General features: G+C 45.9%; 1 protein-coding gene and 1 long non-coding RNA gene across 6 annotated transcripts in view; one reads left to right on the top strand and one right to left on the bottom strand.

Moving 5' to 3' along the window:
• Nucleotides 1–791: 791 nt before the first annotated feature.
• Nucleotides 792–20663, top strand: LOC147348301 (uncharacterized). 5 transcript variants are annotated; one of them, XR_015151427.1, is made up of 9 exons: nt 792–1020; nt 16022–16159; nt 17049–17166; nt 17264–17412; nt 17701–18532; nt 18629–18759; nt 19005–19376; nt 19846–19958; nt 20134–20663. It is a non-coding gene; the product is annotated as an uncharacterized LOC147348301 (long non-coding RNA). The 5 variants fall into 5 exon arrangements; XR_015151430.1 differs by lacking the exons at nt 792–1020; nt 16022–16159; nt 17049–17166; nt 17264–17412 and having other exon boundaries at nt 18236–18532; nt 18665–18759; nt 19871–19958; XR_015151429.1 differs by lacking the exons at nt 792–1020; nt 16022–16159; nt 17049–17166; nt 17264–17412 and having other exon boundaries at nt 18236–18532; nt 18665–18759.
• PSMD6 (proteasome 26S subunit, non-ATPase 6) overlaps nt 17827–20785 on the bottom strand; it is an 18571-nt gene continuing 15612 nt past the window's right edge. Inside the window, exons 7-8 of the mRNA XM_086367051.1 lie at nt 18160–18237; nt 17827–18022 (exon numbers count right to left, since the gene is read on the bottom strand). Of these exons, the coding sequence (XP_086223177.1) occupies nt 17926–18022; nt 18160–18237 (175 nt within the window). The 3' untranslated portion in view covers nt 17827–17925. The remainder of the gene's footprint in view (nt 18023–18159; nt 18238–20785) is intronic.

Genomic DNA, 20785 nt, shown 5'->3' with positions numbered 1-20785 from the left:
ACACAGGGTAGATTATGCCATTACAAGAGATTTCTGAACGACAGGACGTCATCTTCCCCCTTGACCATGTACTTCAGAGTTATAATGGCCTGGACTGAACTGACATGCATTCTTTATAATTTTTTTATCACTCTTTTTCAAAGCATTTTTAAAATTTTTAATTGAAGGATAATTGCTTTACAATGTTCTGTTGATTTCTGCCATATGTCAACATGAATCAGCCAAAGGTCTACATATGCTCCTTCCCTCCTGAACCTGCCTCCTGCCCCATCCCAGCCCTCTAGGTTGTCACAGCCCACAAGGCTGAGCTCCCCGCATTATACAGCAGATTCTCACTGACTGTCTCTTTTGCTTCTGGTCACGTGTATGTCTCCATGCTACTCTCTCAGTTCATCCCTCCCTCTCCTTCCCGCACTGTGTCCGCAAGTCTGTTCTCTGTGTCTGCATCTCCATTGTTGCCCTGCAAGTAGGTTCATCAGGACTGTCTTTCTAGATTTCTCATATATGCATTAATATATGCTATTTGTTTTTCTCTGACTTACTACTGTATGTAATAGGCTGTCCGTTCATCCACGTCACTAGAACTGACTCAAATGCATTGCCTTTTATGACTGAGTAATATCCCATTGTATGCATGTACCACACTTTCTTTATCCATTCGGACATCTAGGTTGCGTCCATGTCCTGGCTATTGTAAACAGTGCTGCAGTGAACACTGGGGTGCGTGTGCCTTTTGCCATTGTGATCTCAGAGCACGTGCCCAGTGTGAGATTTCCTGGTCATAAGGTAGTTTTATCCCCAGTTTTTGAAGGCCTGTCCGTGTTGTTCCCCATGGTGCTGCATCCGTTTACACCCCCACCAACAGCGTGTCACGCGTCGCTCATACTGTTTGTGGGTCTTCGCAAGTGGAAGAGCAGTGCACGCCTGCGACTCTGCCTTCAAAGCCCAGACCGGCGATCACCGGAGCGCTTCATGCGTCCACACGGGAGTGTGACTGCATCCCCCGCAGCTGCTTTGAAGGTAAGAGGGTTGTCATTAACAACTCTGAGTTTTTGGAGCATTACGAACATGCAGGATTACAACAGCCTCCTGTCTTTTCATCCTGAAATCAAGGACCGATGTCAAGTGTCAACTCCTAATCATCTTCAAAAACAGGTTCCCCTCCCCACCTTTTTTTTTGTTCAGTAGTTTTTTAAGTTGCACCTTTTTCCTTTTCTAAATTGAAGTATAGTACATTTACAATGTTGTGCCAGTCTCCCTGTGTAGCAGTGACTCAGTTTTACACATACACATTCCTTTTAGGTAATCTTTTCTGTTATGGTTTATCCCAGCAGACTGAATATAGTTCCCCGTGCTGTACAATCGGATCTTGGCGTTTATTCATTCTGAACGTAATACTTTGCGTCTCCTAACCACAAGTCCTCACTACCATCTCCCGTCTCTCAACCGTGGCAACCAGAAGCCTAGTCTCTCTGTCTGTGAGTCTGTTTCTGTTCTGTTGATGGGTTCACTTGTGCCGTATTGTGGATTCCACGTGTGAATAATATAATCCTTTATTTGTCTTTCCCATTGGGAATTACTTCACATAGTATGGTAATGTCCAGTCGCATTCATGGAGCTGCAGCGGCATTATTATGTTCCTTTACAGGCTTAGTCATCCTCCACTGTATATACACCACCGTCTGAAGGTGGGCGCTGGTTGCTTCTAGGTCTCGGCTGTGTAAATACTGCTACAGTGAATACTGTGGTGCCTGTGTCTTTTCGAATTATGTTCTCTCTCCACTGAGAGGCCCAGGAGTGAGATGACTGGATTATGTTGTAGCTCCATTTTTAGTTCTTTGCTGCTGCCAAGTCGCTTCAGTCGTGTCTGACTCTGTGACCCCATAGACGGCAGCCCACCAGGCTCCCCTGTCCCTGGGATTCTCCAGGCAAGAACACTGGAGTGGGTTGCCAGTCCCTTCTCCAGTGTGTGAAATTGAAGTCGCTCAGCCGTGTCCGACTCTTAGCGACCCCATGGACTGCAGCCTTCCAGGCTCCTCCGTCCATGGGATTTTGCAGGCAAGAGTACCGGAGTGGGGTGCCATTGCCTTCTCCATTTTAGTTCTTTAAGGAAGCCTTATACCATCATAAGTAAGTGGAAGTTGCTCGGTGATGTCCGACTCTGCAACCTATGGACTATGGGATTCTCCAGGCCAGAATACTGGGGTGGGTAGTCTTCCCTTCTCCAGGGGATCTTCCCAACCCAGGGATTGAACCCAGGTCTCTTGCATTGCAGACAGATTCTTTACCAGCTGAGCCACGAGGGAAGCCTGTTATCCATCATGGCTGTTACCAATTGACATTCTTTGAAATGGCATAAGAGGGTTATCTTTTCTCCAGGCCATCTCTGACATTTAACATTGGTAGTCTTTTTGACGATGGCCAATCTGAGTGGTGGGAGGTGATACTTCGTTACAGTTTTAATTTGCAGTTCTCCAAAGGTAACTGACTTGGAGCCTCTTTTCATATGCCTTCCAAATAAAAGGAAAGCAACAATAACAAAAAACAATCTGCAGTAAATTGAACTCTTAAAGGTTCACCATGTTTTGCGCTGGTGTTGAGTTATCTACCTAAGGACATGCTTAAGGAAGGATGTCCATCACACCCCATGTGCTCAGTCACTTCAGTCATGGTGAACTCTCTGTGACCCAGCGCACTGTAGCCCTGCAGACTCCTCTGTCCATGGGGTTCTACAGACAAAAATGGATCGCCTCCTCTCCTCCAGGGGATCATCCTGACCTAGGAATGGAGCCATATCTCATGCGTCTCGGGAACTGCAGGCGAATTCTTTATCCACCGAGCCACCAGGAAAACCCTTACCCACCAAAGGCCTTGCAATTTGAAGTGCTACTAAACATTCATTTTTAAGTTGTTCTTATGGGAAGAATCGACAAGGCAGCGTAACTTTCTCAGGCCACTTTCGAATTTCTTGGCAACCGGAGCCCTAGAGAAAAGTCATGTTCCTGGGTTGTAGATGAGAGTGGAATGTGCCAGGGCTCAGGCCTCCTTACATCTTTCTCCGAATCAGCCTCAGACAAAGCCCAAGCCTGCACAGAAGGCAGTGCTGGGGAGGCCCTGGTAGTCAGGTGGGGAGATGCTGAAGTAGGAGGCTGAGGTGGGGACCCACCTCGGGGAGACTGGACAGCACGTGCCTATTCAGAGCTCTCTCAGCCTAGAGGGTCCACTGGTTTTTGAACACATCATGCACACTGTGGTTGAGCTGTGGAGCAGTCTGCCTGGATCTGGAGTGTGGGGTCCAATCCCCCACGGACCAGGCTCTCCAGGTCCAAGGAGGGCATCTTTTTGGCACATCATCCCCAGCTCCCTCAGCTCCAGCTCAGTCTGGCCTTGGGTCCCAAGTCTGCTCAGGCTTCTGTGGTTTGAAAGCAGCCCAGGGTCCCCAGGCCTGAGCGGAAGACCGTTCAGTTTGGTTTGTTTTGAAAGTTAATTTTTCTTGCATGGTGATACAGTTCATTTCCAGTGCCGTGTGTGTTTTAGGTGTAGTCACCTGATTCAGTTACACCTGTTTGTAATTACAGGCTGCTTAGAATTCCCGGTGCTAAAGGCTAGATCCCTGTGGATTATTTATTGGATTATTTATTGTATGTATATGACTGTCCATATGATAATCCCTACTTCCTAATTTACAAAACTGAATTTATAAGTATGTTCATTGGTATCAGTTTTTAGATTGTACCCAATGGAGTTAAACAGCTGTCCTTCTCTGACTGACCTCCCTTAGGATCATCATCAGCATGTCTGTTCATGTTGCTGGAAAAGACTTTTTCATACTTTTTGATTGCTGCATCATTTGCCAGTGAATATATGCATATGAGTGTGTGTGTGTGTGTGTGTGTGTGTGTGTACCACGTGTTTATCCATCTCTGAAAGTGGATACTGTGTGTGCATGCAGTCTTCAGTTCAGTTCAGTTGCTTGCTCGTGTCCGACTCTTTGCGACCCCATGGACTGCAGCACACCAGGCTTCCCTGTCCATCACCAACTCCTGGAGCTTGCTCAAACTCACGTCCATTGAGTTGGTGATGCCATCCAACCATCTCATCCTCTGTTGTCCCCTTCTCCTCCCACCTTCAGTCATTCCCAGCATCAGGGTCTTTCCAAATGAGTCAGTTCTTCGCATGAGATGGCCAAAGTATTGGAGTTTCAGCTTTAGCATCAGTCCTTCCAATAAGTATTCAGGACTGATTTCCTTTAGGATGGACCGGTTGGATCTCCTTGCAGTCCAAGGGACTCTCAAGAGTCTTCTGCAATACCACAGTTCAAAAGCATCAATTCTTCGGCACTCAGCTTTCTTTATAGTCCAACTCTCACATCTATACCTGACTACTGGAAAAACCATAGCTTTGACTAGATGGACCTTTGTTGGCAAAATGATGCGGTCTTGGGGTGTGATAAATATCGGTGCAGTGAGCACTGGAGCATAGGTGTCTTATCAGATGGTCTGTTATCCACATGCAGAGGCCTAGCATTGAGAAGGCCAGAGATTGTGGTAGCTCCCATTTAGTTTTTGGAGGGACCTTCCTCCTGTTCTGTGTCCTGGCTGTTCGCAGTTGTTGTTACCCAAAGAAAATATGAAAGGGTTCTGGTTTCTCCAGGCCCTCTGCAGCATTTATTGTTGGTGGTGTTTTTGTGAATGACTGTTGTGAGTGGTGGGAGGTGGTACCTCATTGTAGTTTTGATGTGCTGCTGCTGCTGCTAAGTCACTTCAGTCGTGTCCGACTCTGTGTGACCCCATAGACAGCAGCCCACCAGGCTCCCCCGTCCCTGGGATTCTCCAGGCAAGAACACTGGAGTGGGTTGCCATTTCCTTCTCCAATGCATGAAAGTGAAGTCGCTCAGTCGTGTCAGACTCTCAGCGACCCCATGGACTGCAGCCTACCGGGCTCCTCAGTACCCGGGATTTTCCAGGCAAGAGTACTGGAGTGGGGTGCCATCGCCTTCTCCGAGTTTTGATGTGCAGTTCTCCATTAATGAGTGATCTGGAGCCTGTTTCCTGTGCTTTAAGGTGACCTCTTGAGATTGTCTTCTTGAAGGTTCCCTTTGTTTTGATATGCTCTCCGATTACCCATCCCAGCACATTGCTTGAGGAGAGGGGTCTCTACAGCCCCACAAGCTTTGTGAGTTTGAAGTGCTCTAAAACACTGATTTTTAAGCTGTTGTTACCAGAAGTGCCCACAAGGCGGCAGCACTTTCTCAGGCCCATTAGAAGGCCTGCCGTCTTGTGGACACTTTCCTTATGGCTCAGCTGGTAAAGAATCTGCCTGCAATGTGGGAGACCTGGGTCTGATCCCTGGGTTGGGAAGATCCCCTGGAGAAGGGAAAGGCTACCCACTCCAGTATTCTGGCCTGAAGAATTCCATGGACTGTATAGCCCATGGGGTCCCAAAGAGACACGACTGAGCAACTTTAACTGGCAGCCAGAGCCCTAGAGACAAGTTGTGTTTCTGGGTTGTAGATGAATGGAATGTGCCAGGGCCTGGGTCTCCGTACATCTTCCCCTCTATCTGTACCACCCAGACAAATCCCAAGCCTATGAAGAAGGCGATTCGGGGATGCTGTGGTAGCCACTTGGGGACATGCCGAGGTAAGAGGCTGTGCTGGGAGCCCATCTCAGGGAGACTGGAACCAGCAGCCTATTTGGAGCACTCTCTGCCTAGAGGGTCCACCGTTTGTGGGGTGTACTAGGCTTGGCTGAGCTGTGGGACAGCCTGCCTGGATCTCTAGCGTGAAATCCCTTCGCCATGGTCCAGGCACTCCAGGTTTGAGGAGGGCTTCCTTCTGGTACACCATCCCCAGCTGCCTCAGCTCCTGCCCAATCCGGCCTTGGGTCCCGGGGCACTCAGGCTCCTGGACTGTTAGAGCCGAGGGGCCCCTTGACTGGGTGGAACACCGTCATATTTGGTTTCTTTTGAAAGTTCCTGTTTCTTGCATGTGGATGCAGTTCATTTGCAGTGTCCTGTTTCCTTTGGGCGTACAGCCGCTGGGTTCACTTATGCATAAATGTCTTGCTCTTGGAACTGTTTTTCTGGGTAGAGAGTTAGAAGCTGCAGAGTAGAAACCCATGTACAATATGCTAGGTCCTTGTGCATTTTTTATTGGATGTATATGACTGTCCCTCTGTCAGTCCCAAGCTTGTAATTTATAAAACTTGGTTAATAAATGTGATCATTGGTATCAACTTTCTCATTGTACCCAATGGAGTTTTCTTAGGCAACTGTTCCTTGTCTGACTAGCTACCATTAGGATCATCAAAATGTCTGTTCATCTTGCTAGAGAAGGTATTTTGCATACTTTTTGATTGCTGTGTCATATGCCAGTGAATATGTGTATATGAATATGTGTGTGTGTATATATATGTGTGTATCATGTGTTTATCCATCCATCTCTGAAAATGAGCTCTCTGTGTGCATGCAGTCTTAGGCTGATAAATATTGGTGTGGTGGATGCTGGGGAGTAGGTACCTTATCGGATGATCTGTTCTCCACCTGCAGAGTCCCAGCGCTGAGAAAGATAGATACTGTTGTAGCTCCTGTTTACTGTCTGAAGGACGCTCCCTCCTGTTCATTGTCCTCGCTGGCCCCAGTTGATATTTCCCGAAGCAGATGTGGGAGGGCTCTGGTTTCTCCAGCCCCTCCTCAACACTTATTATCTGTAGTGTTTTTGTGAATGACGGTTGTGAGTGGTGGGAGGTGGTACTCATTATGATTTCGATGTGCAATTTTCTACTAGTTAACGATCTGGAGCCTGTTTCTTGTTCTCCCCAGACAAGCAAGCAAACAAAAACACTATTGTGCCTTAAAGTGAGCTCTTGAGATTGTCTTCTTGAAGGTTCCCTTTGTTTCGATATGCTCTCCGATTATCCACCCCAAAGCATTGTTTCAGGAGAGGTGTCCCTACAGCCCCACACTTCAAAATTTGTGAATTTGAAGTGCTCTGAAGCATTTATTTTTAAGCTGTTGTTACTAGAAGTGTCCACAAGGCGGCAGCACTTTGTCAGGGCCATTTGATGTTTTCCTGGCAACCAGAGCCCTAGAGAAAAGTCATGTTCCTGGGTTGTAGATGAGTGGAATGTGCCAGGGCCTGGGTCTCTTTACGTCTTCTCCCTTATCTGCACCACCCCAGACAAATTCCAAGCCTGCACAGAACGCGATGCTGGGCATGCTGTGGTAGTCAGGTGGGAGATCCATGGTGTAAGAGGCTGTGATGGATATCCACCTTGAGGAGACTGGAGACGAGGTGCCTATTCGGAGCTCTCTCTGCCAAGAGGGTCTACCCTTTTGGGTGTTCTAGACTTGGTTGAGCTGTGGGACGGCCCACCTGATCTGGAGCGTGGCGTCCCGTGCCCATGGACCTGGGTGTCCAGGTCCGAGGAGGACTTCTTTTGGGCACATCCTCCCCAGCTGCCTCAGCCCCCGCCCAGTCCGGCCTTGGTCCCACGGCTACTCAGGCTCCTGGGCTGTGAGGGTGCCCAGGGACCCCAGGACTGAGTGGAAGACCGTTCACGTTTAGGTTCTTCTGAAAGGTGATGTTTCTTGCGTGGTGGATAGAACTCATTTCCGGTGTTGTGTTTGTTTTGGGTGTCCAGCCACCTGATTGACTTACGCATAAGTGTCTTCCTCTTGGAACTGTTCTGCCCTGTAGGTAGAGGCTGCTGAGTAGAATTCCCTCTGCTGTATGCTAGGTCCTTGCACATTTTTATTGTACGTATATGACTGTGACTCCGTTAATATCAAGCTTCTAATTTATAAAACTCAGGTGATAAATGTGGTCATAGGTATGAACTTTTAGATTGCACTCAATGGAGTTTTGTTAGGCAGTTGTTCTTACTCTGACTAGCTTCCCTTAAGATCATCAGTGTCTGTTCATGTTGCTGGAAAGGCATTTTGCGTGTTTTGATTGCTGTGTCATATGCCAGAGAATATATGAATAAGGATGTGTGTGTCTGTGCGTGTGCCACGTGTTCATCCATCTGTCTCTGAAAATGGACACTGTGTGTGCATGCAGTCCTGGCCTGAGATAAATATTGGTGCGGTGAACTCTGGAGTGTAGGTGTCTTTGTGGGTGACACGTTCTCCGCCTGTGCAGTCCCAGCATTGAGAAGAATACATAATGTGATAGGTCCTGTTAAGTGTTTGGCAGAAGCTCCCTCCTGTTCTGGGTCCTGGCTTTCTCCAGTTGACAGTTCCCAAAGCAAACGTTGAGGATTGCCGTTTCTCCAGGTCCTCTCCAGCTGTGTCTGTAGTCTTTAGTGAATGAGCATTCTGAGTGGTAGGAGGTGGTACCTGATTAATAGTTTTGATGTGTGGTTCTCTGTTAATTAGCAATCTTGAGCCTGTATCCTGTGCTTTCCAAGCAAAAGAAAAAAAGAAACATTAATATGCCTTAAAGTGACCTCTTGAGATTGTCTTCTTGAAGGTTCCCTTTATTTTGATATGCTCTCTGATTACCCACCCAGCACACTGCTTCAGGAGAGGTGTCCCTACATCCCCGCAGTGTAGTTCACTCAGTCGTGTCCAACTCTTTACAACCCCATGGACTGCAGCACAGGAGGCTTCCCTGTCCATCACCAACTCCCAGAGCCTGCTCAAGTTCATGTCCATCGAGTCACTGATGCTATCCAACCATCTCATCCTCTGCCATCCCCTTCTCCTCCTGCCTTCAATCTTTCCCAGCATCAGGGTCTTATTTCTAATGAGTCAGTTCCTTGCATCAGGTGGCCAAAGTATTGGAGCTTCAGCTTCAACATCAGTCCTTCCAGTGAATATTTAGGACAGATTTCCTTTAGGATGGACTGGTTTGATCTCCTTGCAGTCCAAGGGACTCTCAAGAGTCTTCTCCAACACCACAGTTCAAAAGTATCACTTCTTCGACGCTCAGCCTTCTTCATGGTCCAACTTTCACATCCATACATGACCACTGGAAAAACCAAAGCTTTGACTACATGTACCTTTGTTGGTAAAGTAATGTCTCTGCTTTTTAATATGCTGTCTAGGTTGGACATAGCTTTTCTTCCAAGGAGCAAGCGTCTTTTAATTTCATGGCTGCAGTCACCATCTGCAGTGACTTTAGAGCCCAAGAAAATAAAGTCTGTCACGGTTTCCATTGTTTCCCAATCTATTTGCTGTGAAGTGATTGGACCGGATGCCGTGGTCTTCATGTTCTGAATGTTGAGTTTTAAGCCAGCTTTTTCACTCTCCTCTTTCACTTTCATCAAGAGGCTCTTTAGTTCTTCTTCACTTTCTGCCTTAAGGGTGGTATCATCCGCATATCTGAGGTTATTGATATTGCCGGGAGAAATCCCGGCAATCTTGATTCTATCTTGTACTTCATCCAGCCCAGCATTTCACATGATGTACTCTGCATAGAAGTTAAACAAGCAGGGTGGCAATATATAGACTTGACGTACTCCTTTCCCAATTTGGAACCAGTCCATTGTTCCATGTCTGGTTCTAACTGTTCCTTTTTGACCTGCATACAGATTTCTCAGGAAGCAGGTAAGGTGGTCTGGTATTCCCATTTCTTTAAGAATTGTCCACAGTTTGTTGTGATCCACCCAAAGGCATTGGCGTAATCAATGATGCAGAAGTAAATGTTTTTCTTTAATTCTCTTGCTTTTTCTATGATCCAACGGATGTTGGCAATTTGATCTCTGGTTCCTCTGCCTTTTCTAAATCCAGCCTGAACATCTGGAATTTCTTGGTTCACATACTTTTGAAGCCTGGCTTGGAGAATTTTGAGCATTACTTAGTAGGGTGTGAGATGAGTGCATATTTGAAGTGCTCGAAAGCATGAATTTTAAGCTGTTGTTATGAGAAGTGTCCACAAGGTGGCAGCACTTTCTCAGGCCCATTTGAGGTTTTCCTGGGAACCCAGGGTCCTAGAGAAAAGTCGTATTCCCTGGTTTTAAATGAGAGTGGAACTTGCCAGGGCTTGAATCTCTTTATGTCTTCCCCCTTTTCTGCACACCCCAGAGAAATCCCAAGCCTACACAGAAGCAGAGCCTGCGATGAGTGGTAGTCAGGTGGGGAGATGCGGAGGGAAGAGGCTGTGGTGGGATCCCACATCTGGGAGACAGGGCCAGGTGCCTGTTCAGAGCTCTCTCTACCTTGAGGGTCCACCATTTTCTGGGCATATGAGGCTTGGCTGAGCTGTGGGACGGGCTGCCTGGATCTTGAGCGTGGAGTCCTGTCCTCCGGGGACCAGGCACTGCAGGTCTGAGGAGGGCTCCTTTTGGTACGCCCTTCCCAGCTGCCTCAACTCCAGCTCAGTCCGGCCTTGTGTCCCAAGGGTGCTCAGGCTCCTGGGCTAAGAGAGTGCCCAGGGGCCCCTGGACTGAAGGGAATAATGTTCGTATTTGGTTTCTTTGAAAGTTGTCTTCTAGCATGGTGGATACAAATCATTTCCAGTGTTGCCTTTGGTTAGGATATATAGACACCTTCCCTTATACATGTATGTCTTCTTCTTGGAATTGTTTTTCCCTATAGGTAGGTAGAGGCAGCTGAGTAGAATTCTCTCTGCTATACTTGAAGTCCTTGTACATTACTTATTGGTATATATATGAGTGTCCCTGTATTAATCCCAAGCTTCTAATTACAAAGCTCGGTTGCAAACTGTGTTGGTATCTGTTTTTAGACTGTACCCTCTAAACTGTACCAGTGGCGTTTACTGAGGCAGTTGTTTCTTCTCCGAGTTGCTTCGCCTGTCGTTAGCGTCTCTGTTCATGTTGCTGGAAAAGGCATTTTGCCTACTTTTTGATCGTGCTGTCCTATGCCAGTGAATGTGTGTATACAGATGTCTGTATGTGTGTCATGTGCCACGTGTTCATCCATCCATCTCTGAAAATGGGCTCTGTGTATGCGTGCAGTCTTGGCACGTGATAAATAGCATTGCAGTGAATACAGGTGTGTAGGTGTCTTTTCGGATGATACATTTTCCACCTGCAGAGTCCCAGCATTGCAAAGGCCAGATACTGTGGTAGCTCCTGTTTACTTTTTGAAGGATGCTCCCTGCTGTTTTGTGTCCTGGCTGTTTCCAGTTGACACTTCCCAAAGCAAGTGTGTGACCCTTCTGGTTTCTCGAGGCCCTCTGCAGCATTTATTGTCAGTAGTCTTTTTGTTAATGACCGTTCTGAGTGGTGGGAGATGGTACCTCATAGTTTTGATTGCAGTTCTCTATTCATTAGTGATTTGAAGCCTGTTTCCTGTCCTTTCGATAAAAAAGAAAAGAAGAAAAACCACATTCATGTGCCTTAAAGTAACCTCTTGAAATTGTCTTCTTGAAACTTCCCTGTGTTTTGATATGCTCTCCAATTACCGACCCCAGCACATTGCTTAAGAAGTGTCCCCAGCCCCGCAGACTTGGTGAATTTGAAGTGCTCTAAAGCAGATTTTTAAGCTGTTGTTACTAGAAGTGTCCACAAGCGGGCACCACTTTCTCAGGCTCATATGGGGGGTTCCTGGCAACCAGAGCCCTAGAGAAAAGTCGTGTTCCCTGGTTGTAGATGAGAGTGGAATGTGCCAGGGCTCGGGTCTCATTACATCTTCCCCCTTATCTGCACCAACCAGACAAATGCCAAGCCTCCACAGAAGGCTATGCTGGGGATGCCGTGGAAGCCAGGTGGGGAAAATGCTGTGGTAAGAAACTGTTGTGGGAACCAGTCTTGAGGAGACTGGAGACCAGATGCCTAATCAAAGCCCTCTCAGCCTAGAGGGTCCACTTTTTCCAGCGTACTGTGCTTTAGTGAGCTGTGGGGTGGCCCAGCTGGATCTGGAGCATGGGGTCCCATCCGCCAGGGACCAGCCACTCCAGGTTCAAGCAGGACTTCGTTTTGGTACCCCCTCCCCAGCTGCCTCAGCTCCAGTTCAGTCCAACCTTGGGTCCCAAGGGTTCTCAGGCTCCTGGGATGTGAGAGTCCAGTGACCCCAGGACTGAGGGGAATACTGTTCACATTTGGTTTTATTTGAAAGTTAATTGTTCTTGCGTGGTGGATATAAGTCTTTTCCAGTGTCATGTTTGTTTGGGGTGTACAGCCACCTAATTCACTTGTACATTTATGTCCTCCTCTTGGAATTGTTTTGCCCTGTAGGTAGGTAGAGACTGCTGAGTAGAATTCCTTCTGCTACACGCTAGGTCCTTTTGGATTATTTATTGTATGTATATGACAGTCCGAATGTTAATCCCAAGCTTCTAATGTACAAAACTTAGTTGATAAATGTGTGCATTGGTTATCAGTTTTCAGCTCTTACCCAGTGGAATTTTCTGAGGCAATTATTCCTTCTCCGACATGCTTCACTTAGGATCATCAATGTCCATTCATTTGCTGCAAAGACATACTGCATGCTTTTTGATTGCTACATCATATGCCAGTGAATGTGTGTATATGGGTGTGTGTGTGTATGTATGTATGTGACTGTGTGTGTCCCACGTATTTATCACCATCTCTGAAAATGACCTCTAGGTGTGCATGCCGTCTTGGCCTGTGATAGATACTGGTGCAGTGGACACTGGGGTGTGGAGGTCTCTTTTGGATGATCTGTTCTCCACCTGCAGAGGCCCAGCACTGAGATGGCCAGATACTGTGGTAGCTCCTATTTCGTTTTTGAAGGAAGCTCCCTCCTGTTGTATGTCCTGGCTGTTCCCAGTTGACGTTACCCAAAGCAAACGTGGGAGGGTTGTGTTTTCTGAAGGCCCTTTCCATCATTTATTGTTGGTAGTGTTTTTGTGAATGACTGTTCTGAGTGGTGGGAGGTTTTACCTATTTATGGTTTTGATATGCAGTTCTCTATTAATTAGCAGTGTGGGGCCTGTTTCCTGTGCAGTGCAAATAAAATAAAAATTAAACCAATGTGCCTTAAAGTGACCTCTTGAGATTGTCTTCTTGAATGTTCCCCGTGTTTTGATATGCTGTCCGATTACCTTCCCCAGCACATTGCTTGAGGAGAGATGTCCCTACATCCCCACACAGGCTTTGTGATTTGAAGTGCTCTGAAGCACTGGTTTTCAACTGTTGTTACCAGAAGTGTCCACAAGGCGGCAGCACTTTCTCAGCCCCACTTGAGGATTTCCTAGCATATTCAGAGCCTTAGAGGAAAGTCGTTTTCCTGGGTTGTGGATGACAGTGGAATGTGCCAGGACTTGCTCTCCTTACATCTTCCCTCTTATCTGCACCACCCCAGACAAATCCCAAGCCAGCAACAGAGGTGATCCTGGGGACGCCATGGTAGTCTGGTGTGGAGATACCAAGGTAAGATGCTGAGGTGGGAACCCACATGGGGGAGACTGAATGGTGTCTGTTCAGAGCTCTCAGCCTAGAGGGTCCACCTTCTTGGGGGGCCTACGAGGCTTGGTTGAGCTGTGGGACAGCCTGCCTGCATTGGAGAGTGGGGTCCCATCCCCTGCGGTCCAGGCACTCTAGATCCAAGGAGGGTGTGTTTTCGGTACCTCCCCCGAAGTTTCTTCATTTCGCTCAGTCTGGCCTTGAGTCCAACGGCTGCTCAGGTTCCCGGGGTGTGACAGCAGTAGAAGGCCCCCAGGCCTGAGAAGAAGACTCTTCACATTTGGTTTCTTTTGAAAGTTAATGTTTCTTGTGTGGTGGATACAGTTCCAGTGTCCAGTTGTTTTGGGTGTACAGCCACGTGATTCACTTCCACATATATGTCTTCCTCTTGGAATTGTCTTGCCCTGAAGGTAGTTAAATGCTGCTGAGCAGAACTGCCTGTGCTATATGCTTGCTCTTTGTGCATTATTTATTGTACATATATATGACCATCCCTCTGTGAATCCCAAGTTCCTAATTTACAAAACTCAGTTGAGAAATGTATTCATTGATGTCAACATTTAGGTACCAAATAGAGTTTTCTTAGACTGGTGGTCCTCTCTGCCTTCCTTCCGTTAGGATATTCATCAGTGTATCCGTTGTTGCTGGAAAAGATAGTTTTCATGCTTTTTTGATTTGTGTGTGTGATTCCAGGGAATATTTGTTTATGCATGAGTGTGTATACGCATTTATATGTGTGATTATGTTTGTTTACCGTGTTTATCCACCCATCTGAAGATGGACACTGTAAGGTGCTTGCAGTTTTGTTGTTACAGGAAGTGTCCACAAGGCGGCAGCATCCCCTCAGGCCCTGCTCTTGTCTTTGGCAACTGGAGACCTACAAAAGCTCTGCACCTGTAAGAGTGCAGTGTGCCAGGGCTTCTGTCTCATTATCTTTCCCCTTATCCTGCACCCCATACACAGATTCGAAGGCTGCCTCAAGTGTGATGCTGGGGATGCTGTGTTAGTTAGGTGGGGAGATGCTTAGGAGACTATCCATGGGAACCCCACATATTCTGTGTATAAGACTGTGCTTATGTTAATGCCAACCTTGTAATTAAGAAAACTTGGTTTTTAAGTGTGTTCACTGGTACGTCTTTAGATTCTGCACGTAGGAGTTTGCGTTAGGTGTCGGTCCCTCTCTGACTTCCTATACCTAAGAGCATCATCACAGGATGGTCACTTAAGATCATTCACATCACTGGAAAAGGCATTTTGCATGCTTTTTGATTGGTAGGTCGTATTCCAGTGTGTATATATTTGTGTGTGTGTATACATATATATGTTCTATACACACACATCTTTACCACGTTTATCCGTACATCCCTGACCATGAACTCTGTGGTGGCTTGCAGAGGTGGCTGGTGATAAATATCGCTGCAGTGAATGTTGGGATGCAGGTGTCATTTGGAATTACATTTGTTAACTTGGAGAGACTCAAGAGAAACCAGGCAGGAGTGAGAAGGCCAGAGTATGTGGTAGACCTATCTTTAGCTTAAGAATCTCCATGCTGTTTTTTTTTTTCCTTCTGTTAGCAGGTTACATTCGCTGAAAACACAATGGCAGTGTTTCTTTTTCTCCACGCCCTTTGGCTTGACTGACTAGATTTTTTAATGATACCCCTTCTGACTGGCATGAGGTGATACCTCAGCATTTCCATCTGTATTAGTCTAATAGTCTTTTCTGTCCTCCATTCATTTTTCCTTTTGAGAAATGTTAAGGTTTGTCCTCATTTTTTAATTGTGTTGTTTTTGCTGTACAACAGCGGAAGGACTGTAAGTGTACACACACCCCTCCCTCCGACCCCCACTTCCTCCCGAGAAACCCCGCCCCGGTGAGCTGGGCCGTCACGCTGCGGCTTCCCGCTGCCTGTGTCGCCCGGGAGCTGCTAGTGTCAGTGCTGCTGTCTCGGTTCATTCAGCCGCCTCTTCTCTCGTTTCCACAAGCGTGTGCTCCACCTCTGCATCTCTGTTCCCGCCACGCAAATAGTTCCACCAGAAACTTAGTAACACACAGTTTTTGACGGTATTTCCTTTCCTAAAAGACTACTAGTAAATTATAGTATCATCTACAGCTCTTCTTTCTCAAAACATTTTTCTCAGTTATTCTGTCGCACTGTTATCCTAAGAAAGTCCGATGCCAAAATCTTCTGTGCTATTGTATGGAAGATTAAATTTTACTGTGGTGTGGTAAGACTACTCAGTGACTGATTGTCATTGGAATTTGATACTCCAACACAAAGTCTATAGTGTATTCAGAAGTCCAGGTTGGTGTCATGTCATTTTGATGTGTTATTTGCTTTAAGACTCCATTTTGCAATAAATATTTTCAAAGTTAAATATTCATAAGATTGTTCATCCCAGTGGATGCACTTTATACTTGGAGTGCATCATGAATGAGATTATGGTTTATAAAAGTGAGAAGTGTCCAGGTTTGATTAAAAACATTGAGCAAAAGGAAGAAAGCTTACGAGTATTTAAAATGGACTAAACACAGCTGTTCTCTCTGTCCCTTAGCAGGAAACTGTCATTTGATGATAATCTTGTTTTTGTATTGGGATGTGTACCCTTCATGAGTAAAACCTCAAAATTAGGACTTTAGTTCTTTGAATGGCTTCTCCTAGATGAACAGCATCTGCTTACCATCAGCCCCAGGTATACAGTAGAGAGAGACGTGCGACCTGGACAGGAAACTCCCAACAGCCGTGGGGCCAGGTGGGTAGTAGAAGCTAACAGGGCAGGAACGGGAGCCTGGCATTAACCTCATCTGTATTACAGCAAAGCTAGGTAAGTGACTTTGAATTGTCTTTTTATTTTTAGATAGCTGCCATGAATTTTTTTCCCAGAAATTTATCGGGTGGTGGGAGGGAGCTGGGGACCGTTGTAGCCTGTAGTTGACCAGTCTGCAAGCTGGAAGCTTCTGGAAGCCTCTCACTGGTCAAAAATCAGAGAAGCAAGGCTCAAAACCATCATCATTCTATGTAGTCTTAGTATATAAAAAACATAAGTGATGAAAAACATCAGTGAGATCACCAGTTTGGAATATAAAATGCAGCTTAAGTGGCCCCGGCAACTATGTGACGGCAGGTTCCTGCTAACACGTGTGGTGATGCCCTAAGAAATACATGTTTGAGTACAGTGTTTTACAGTTTGTAATGTTTTTATGTAAACGAACGTCATAAGCTTGATTTTCTACTGCAGTCTAAAACTGAGGAAACAAGCTGAAGGAAATCTTTCCCTTCAGCATCAGATACCAGCATGAAGAGAGCAGAGATCAGAGTTTGGTTTTCTAGCCGCAGTGTTCAGGGCTATCTGTCCTATACTGTACGGGCTCCAAAACCTGGACTCCCTCACATCAGAATCATATTGCTTATGCACCATAAGGCAAGTTCCCTAGACATTTATCTGCAGGCTTGGTTTTCAGCTTCCCCGTCTTGCGCTAGGAATGAACAGCATTTCTTTCTTTTTTATTTAGTGTCTCTTACCTATTACCCTCCTCTAATTTTAGGTGGTAGGGCTAAAATGGTTAAAAAAAAAAAAAAAGCCAACATCCAGCCTACATTTCAGTTGAAATGCTTTGCTCTGTGATCACGTCAGTCTAGGTGGTTTTATAGCGGGGAGTTGAGGGAAAGTTATTTTAAGAAACTGACATTTTAATGGTACTTTTCCCCTCTAGCATGAACTGCAATGAGGTAACTGGCTGAAAACGAATCCTCCAGAAGGAACGCAATGAGTGATGCCTGTGTTGGCCTTAACGGACAGCACTGATCCTATGGTTGTGGATTTTGTTAAGGGTACTTACATTTCCAGTTTCTTGAAGAAATTAGTGATCCAAGTTGGTAAGGTTTTTAGTAGCCTCTCACCCATGCTTCTCTCCCCTTGATTTTACAGTAAAATGCTGTTGCGATTCTCTTGCTCTAGCAAAACTGCTCTTATCAAGATGAGCCTTCAGCCAGCCTGGACGCACTCAGTGAGCAACTCCCGCTGTCTCCACAGGCGTTCCACAGCAGCCAGCTCCGGGCCGTGCTGACACTCACACGGTGAGGCGGCCTGGCCACTCCTCTGCTGAAAGCCTCCAGTGCCTCTCTTCCCCTCAGTAGGGGTGTAGGTGGTCTCTCCTTCCTCTTTATTTACAATCACCTCCCTGGAGAGGCTTCTATGACACCCGACAGCAGAGAGCTCTTCACGCCCTACTCATTTCACTGCCACCTTTACCGGGTTTTAGGTTTCTTTTTCCACGGCACTTAACCCCCTCTGATTCCCTAAGTGGGAAAAGATTCCCTATGCTGTATGTTTTAATGCCATCTCTTACTTTTGTTTTATTGAAGGGTCAGGATTTGAACTCAGGTAGTCTCTGTAAGTATTATACCATAAACCAAAGATTCAGAGGATGTAAATGTGATATTACTGGACCCCATCCTTAACGCTGTGCATGTATATAAGAAAAAGGTAAGTTGAAAGAAACAATGCAGTATTTATTTTTTACACAGTTCAACTGGGCACAAGTAAGCTATAAAAATTCCCAATAAAGAAAACCCTTTGTGTATTTGGTTTTACATATTAATTACTCTAGAAAGTTTCTGAACTCTGTTTAATAGCAGGTCTCCTTTCTTGATAGTTTCTTGGTACTGCCAGTTCTTGCTGTCAGGTCTATAAGTAAATCCAGGGAACACACGAGTTAGTTAGCAGTCACAGTAACGATAGCTGCCCTACTTTAAAAAGAAGGCACTCTGTTTTAGGAATGTCCTTTGCTGCAAGTATTACAAATGATACAGAAACTTACATACCTGTTGGTTTCCACTACTTCATTCACTTTATCTATTTTGCAGTGTAGCCTCCCAGCAGCAATAAACCTGGAGAGTTCCCTAATTGAGAGAGAAGGGAAAAAGCGTTTAGCATTAGCCTTATAGAGAACTGTTAGAAAAATGAATTGCACTAAATACATGATGCAGTTGTCTTTTACTCAAGGTAATATTTGGGCACACAGCAGCTGAGCTGACCCCCTTAAGGGGGACAGTTATTGAACACACCCCTCGACAGCAGCGAAGTGGAGACTCTCCGTCTGTCTACCGCCCTGTGACGTGGGGGGAAATGAAACCCTTAGATAGCTACGAGAGCTGCACGAAGACAACTTTTCAGTAATACCGGAGAGAATATGTGGCAAGTTGACGCCTTTAAAATACCTATTTGTAATAGAACTAGGTTGAATTTAGAGATTCATGTAAGAGTCCTCCTAATTAAGAAAAATTGTGACAGATGACTCTCCCCGATACTACACCATCTTGCTCCTAGCACAGAAACACCCAAAGTGCCATTTCAAGTTGGTGAGGAAACGTGGCTGAGAATGATGTGAAGGCAGCTTAACTCTCACAAATCCCAGAAACCAGGTAAGGAAAAAAAGATAACTTCTAGCTTCAAAGTGCCACCAGCTTATCTTAAATTAGTAAGAACTCTATGTTTACAGAGCGTGCTCTATTCCTATCCTCATTAAAAATACATTTGATTTAGTCACTACAACAGCCATTCTTTCAACTGTTAGTTTTTGAATCATGTTACTGAGTGGCTTTAGGTAAACTGTGAACATTTTTTTAAAAGTTCACTGGTTCTAAACTCACTTGCGGTCACTTTCCAGGTACTCACACAGCTGCGTCTCCAGACTGCAGCTGCGAAACCCATCTGCACTACTGTTCTGGGTCTGAGGCCCACAGGGCAAACTACGCAAGCGGACAGCCCCAGCCTTGTGAGTCCTACTGAGATCCACAGGCGAGCTGGGCAAACTCGAGAGAAAGCTAGGACAAGCTGCAGCGAGCAGCACTGCCCAGGCATTGAAAGCAGACTGGGACTCAGCGTGCCCTCTGCCGAGCTAAGACCGTGGGCAGCTGCTGCTTCCCCTGCCCTTCGTTTACGCCCTCGACTCTTGAAGGAGACTCCAGATGCACCACGGTTATCTGTCCCTGCTCATCGCTGCAGCTCTGCCCGCGCACGCCGCCACAGCCGCCCTCCAGTAAGCCAGGCTGGTGCTCCCTCCAGTCGTCTGGGCCACTCCTTCCACCTACGTGCCCTCATTCACCCTAGTTCCTGTAAAAATCTTAGACATGCAATGACATCCACTCTCAAGGCCCCCAAGAGCTATCTCAGCACAGCCTTTCTGAAACGACAAAATTAACTCCTTCCTGCCCTAAATGGGTGCCTTAAGTCCCATTCCCTAGATCCAAACTACGCTTTTGTTGTCTCCCTGTGTGCTAATCAAACATACCCCAAGACGACTCATCTTCTCCAAGCCACCCAGATACTGCCTCATATACAGGTGTCCAGTAAGAATGAGCCAAATATTTGCTGTGTAAAGAGAACCTAAAAACCAGAGTTGCATCCTAAGTTCCAGATAAAACACCTACCACCAAAATTATGCAATACAGCCCACGGGTACGGTTTCTAACCTTACATATGTCAGTAACAGATGTGTCTACTCACAGATGGCTTGGTCCTTTTCTCCACCAGTATCTTACTGAGTCTAAGGAAATGGAAAAACGAAGTACAAGTGTTCTTTAAACTTACAGAAAGATTTCACCTAAACTCATTTTATAAGGTAAGAAACAAATTTAAAGCAAGGCGTTTCTAGGTAACACCACAGCTCAGTGTGTGCTTGAAACCTCTGCCTCTAAAGCTGGGCTAAGAACATGAAGGGAAAAACGAAATAATTCAAATACCACATACTGCAGCGTGTCTAACAATACTTCCTACTTTATGCACCTTATCCACAGACAGCTGAGCCTCACCCTGCTCCCAGGGAGCAATGAACGGCCTTCTCACCACCATCACACTGTTAAGAAACAGCAAAGAAAGAAGCCAGACCAACGCCCTCTCTCCATGTGCTGCTCACCAGTGAGCTCCTCCAGTACGACCCCATGAGGAACAACTCATCGGCCCTCACCACCAGGCTTTTAACTTCACCAAGAAAACCAAAGCTCCCTGGAGAGCCCAGCCTTTTACTTTGGATGGATAATAAAACTACTCACTGTCTTTTTTCTTTCAAAGGAAGAGAATGAGGAAATTTCTGGCTCCATAATTTGGTTATACTTTGTGTGTTTTACTGATTGTAAATATTACTCTAAACTAACCCATAAATAAATATTCATGTGCATGCCAAGGTGACCGAGGATGAAACGTACTGATGTCTGTAACTGTCTCTGAAGTCGTGAAAAATAAGGTAAAGCAAACACAGTGTTAAAGATTTATACAGCAATTTCTCCATGTTTGAAATTTTTCGTAATAAAACATTAGAAAAAACAAACTGGCTAAACAGAGTATGGTCTTTTAAAAATGAAATGCCTTAGAACTTCATTAGAAACTACTATATAACCACCGTGAGCCACTGCAGACTAATCCTCAAAGCTAACAGTGAAGGACCACTTC

This window comes from Bos grunniens, chromosome 22 (genome assembly GCF_055505025.1).
Source record: "Bos grunniens cultivar Pamir isolate PY7600 chromosome 22, Bosgru_T2T1.0, whole genome shotgun sequence".
NCBI lineage: Eukaryota > Metazoa > Chordata > Mammalia > Artiodactyla > Bovidae > Bos > Bos grunniens.
This window is presented reverse-complemented; position numbering and strand designations above follow the sequence as displayed.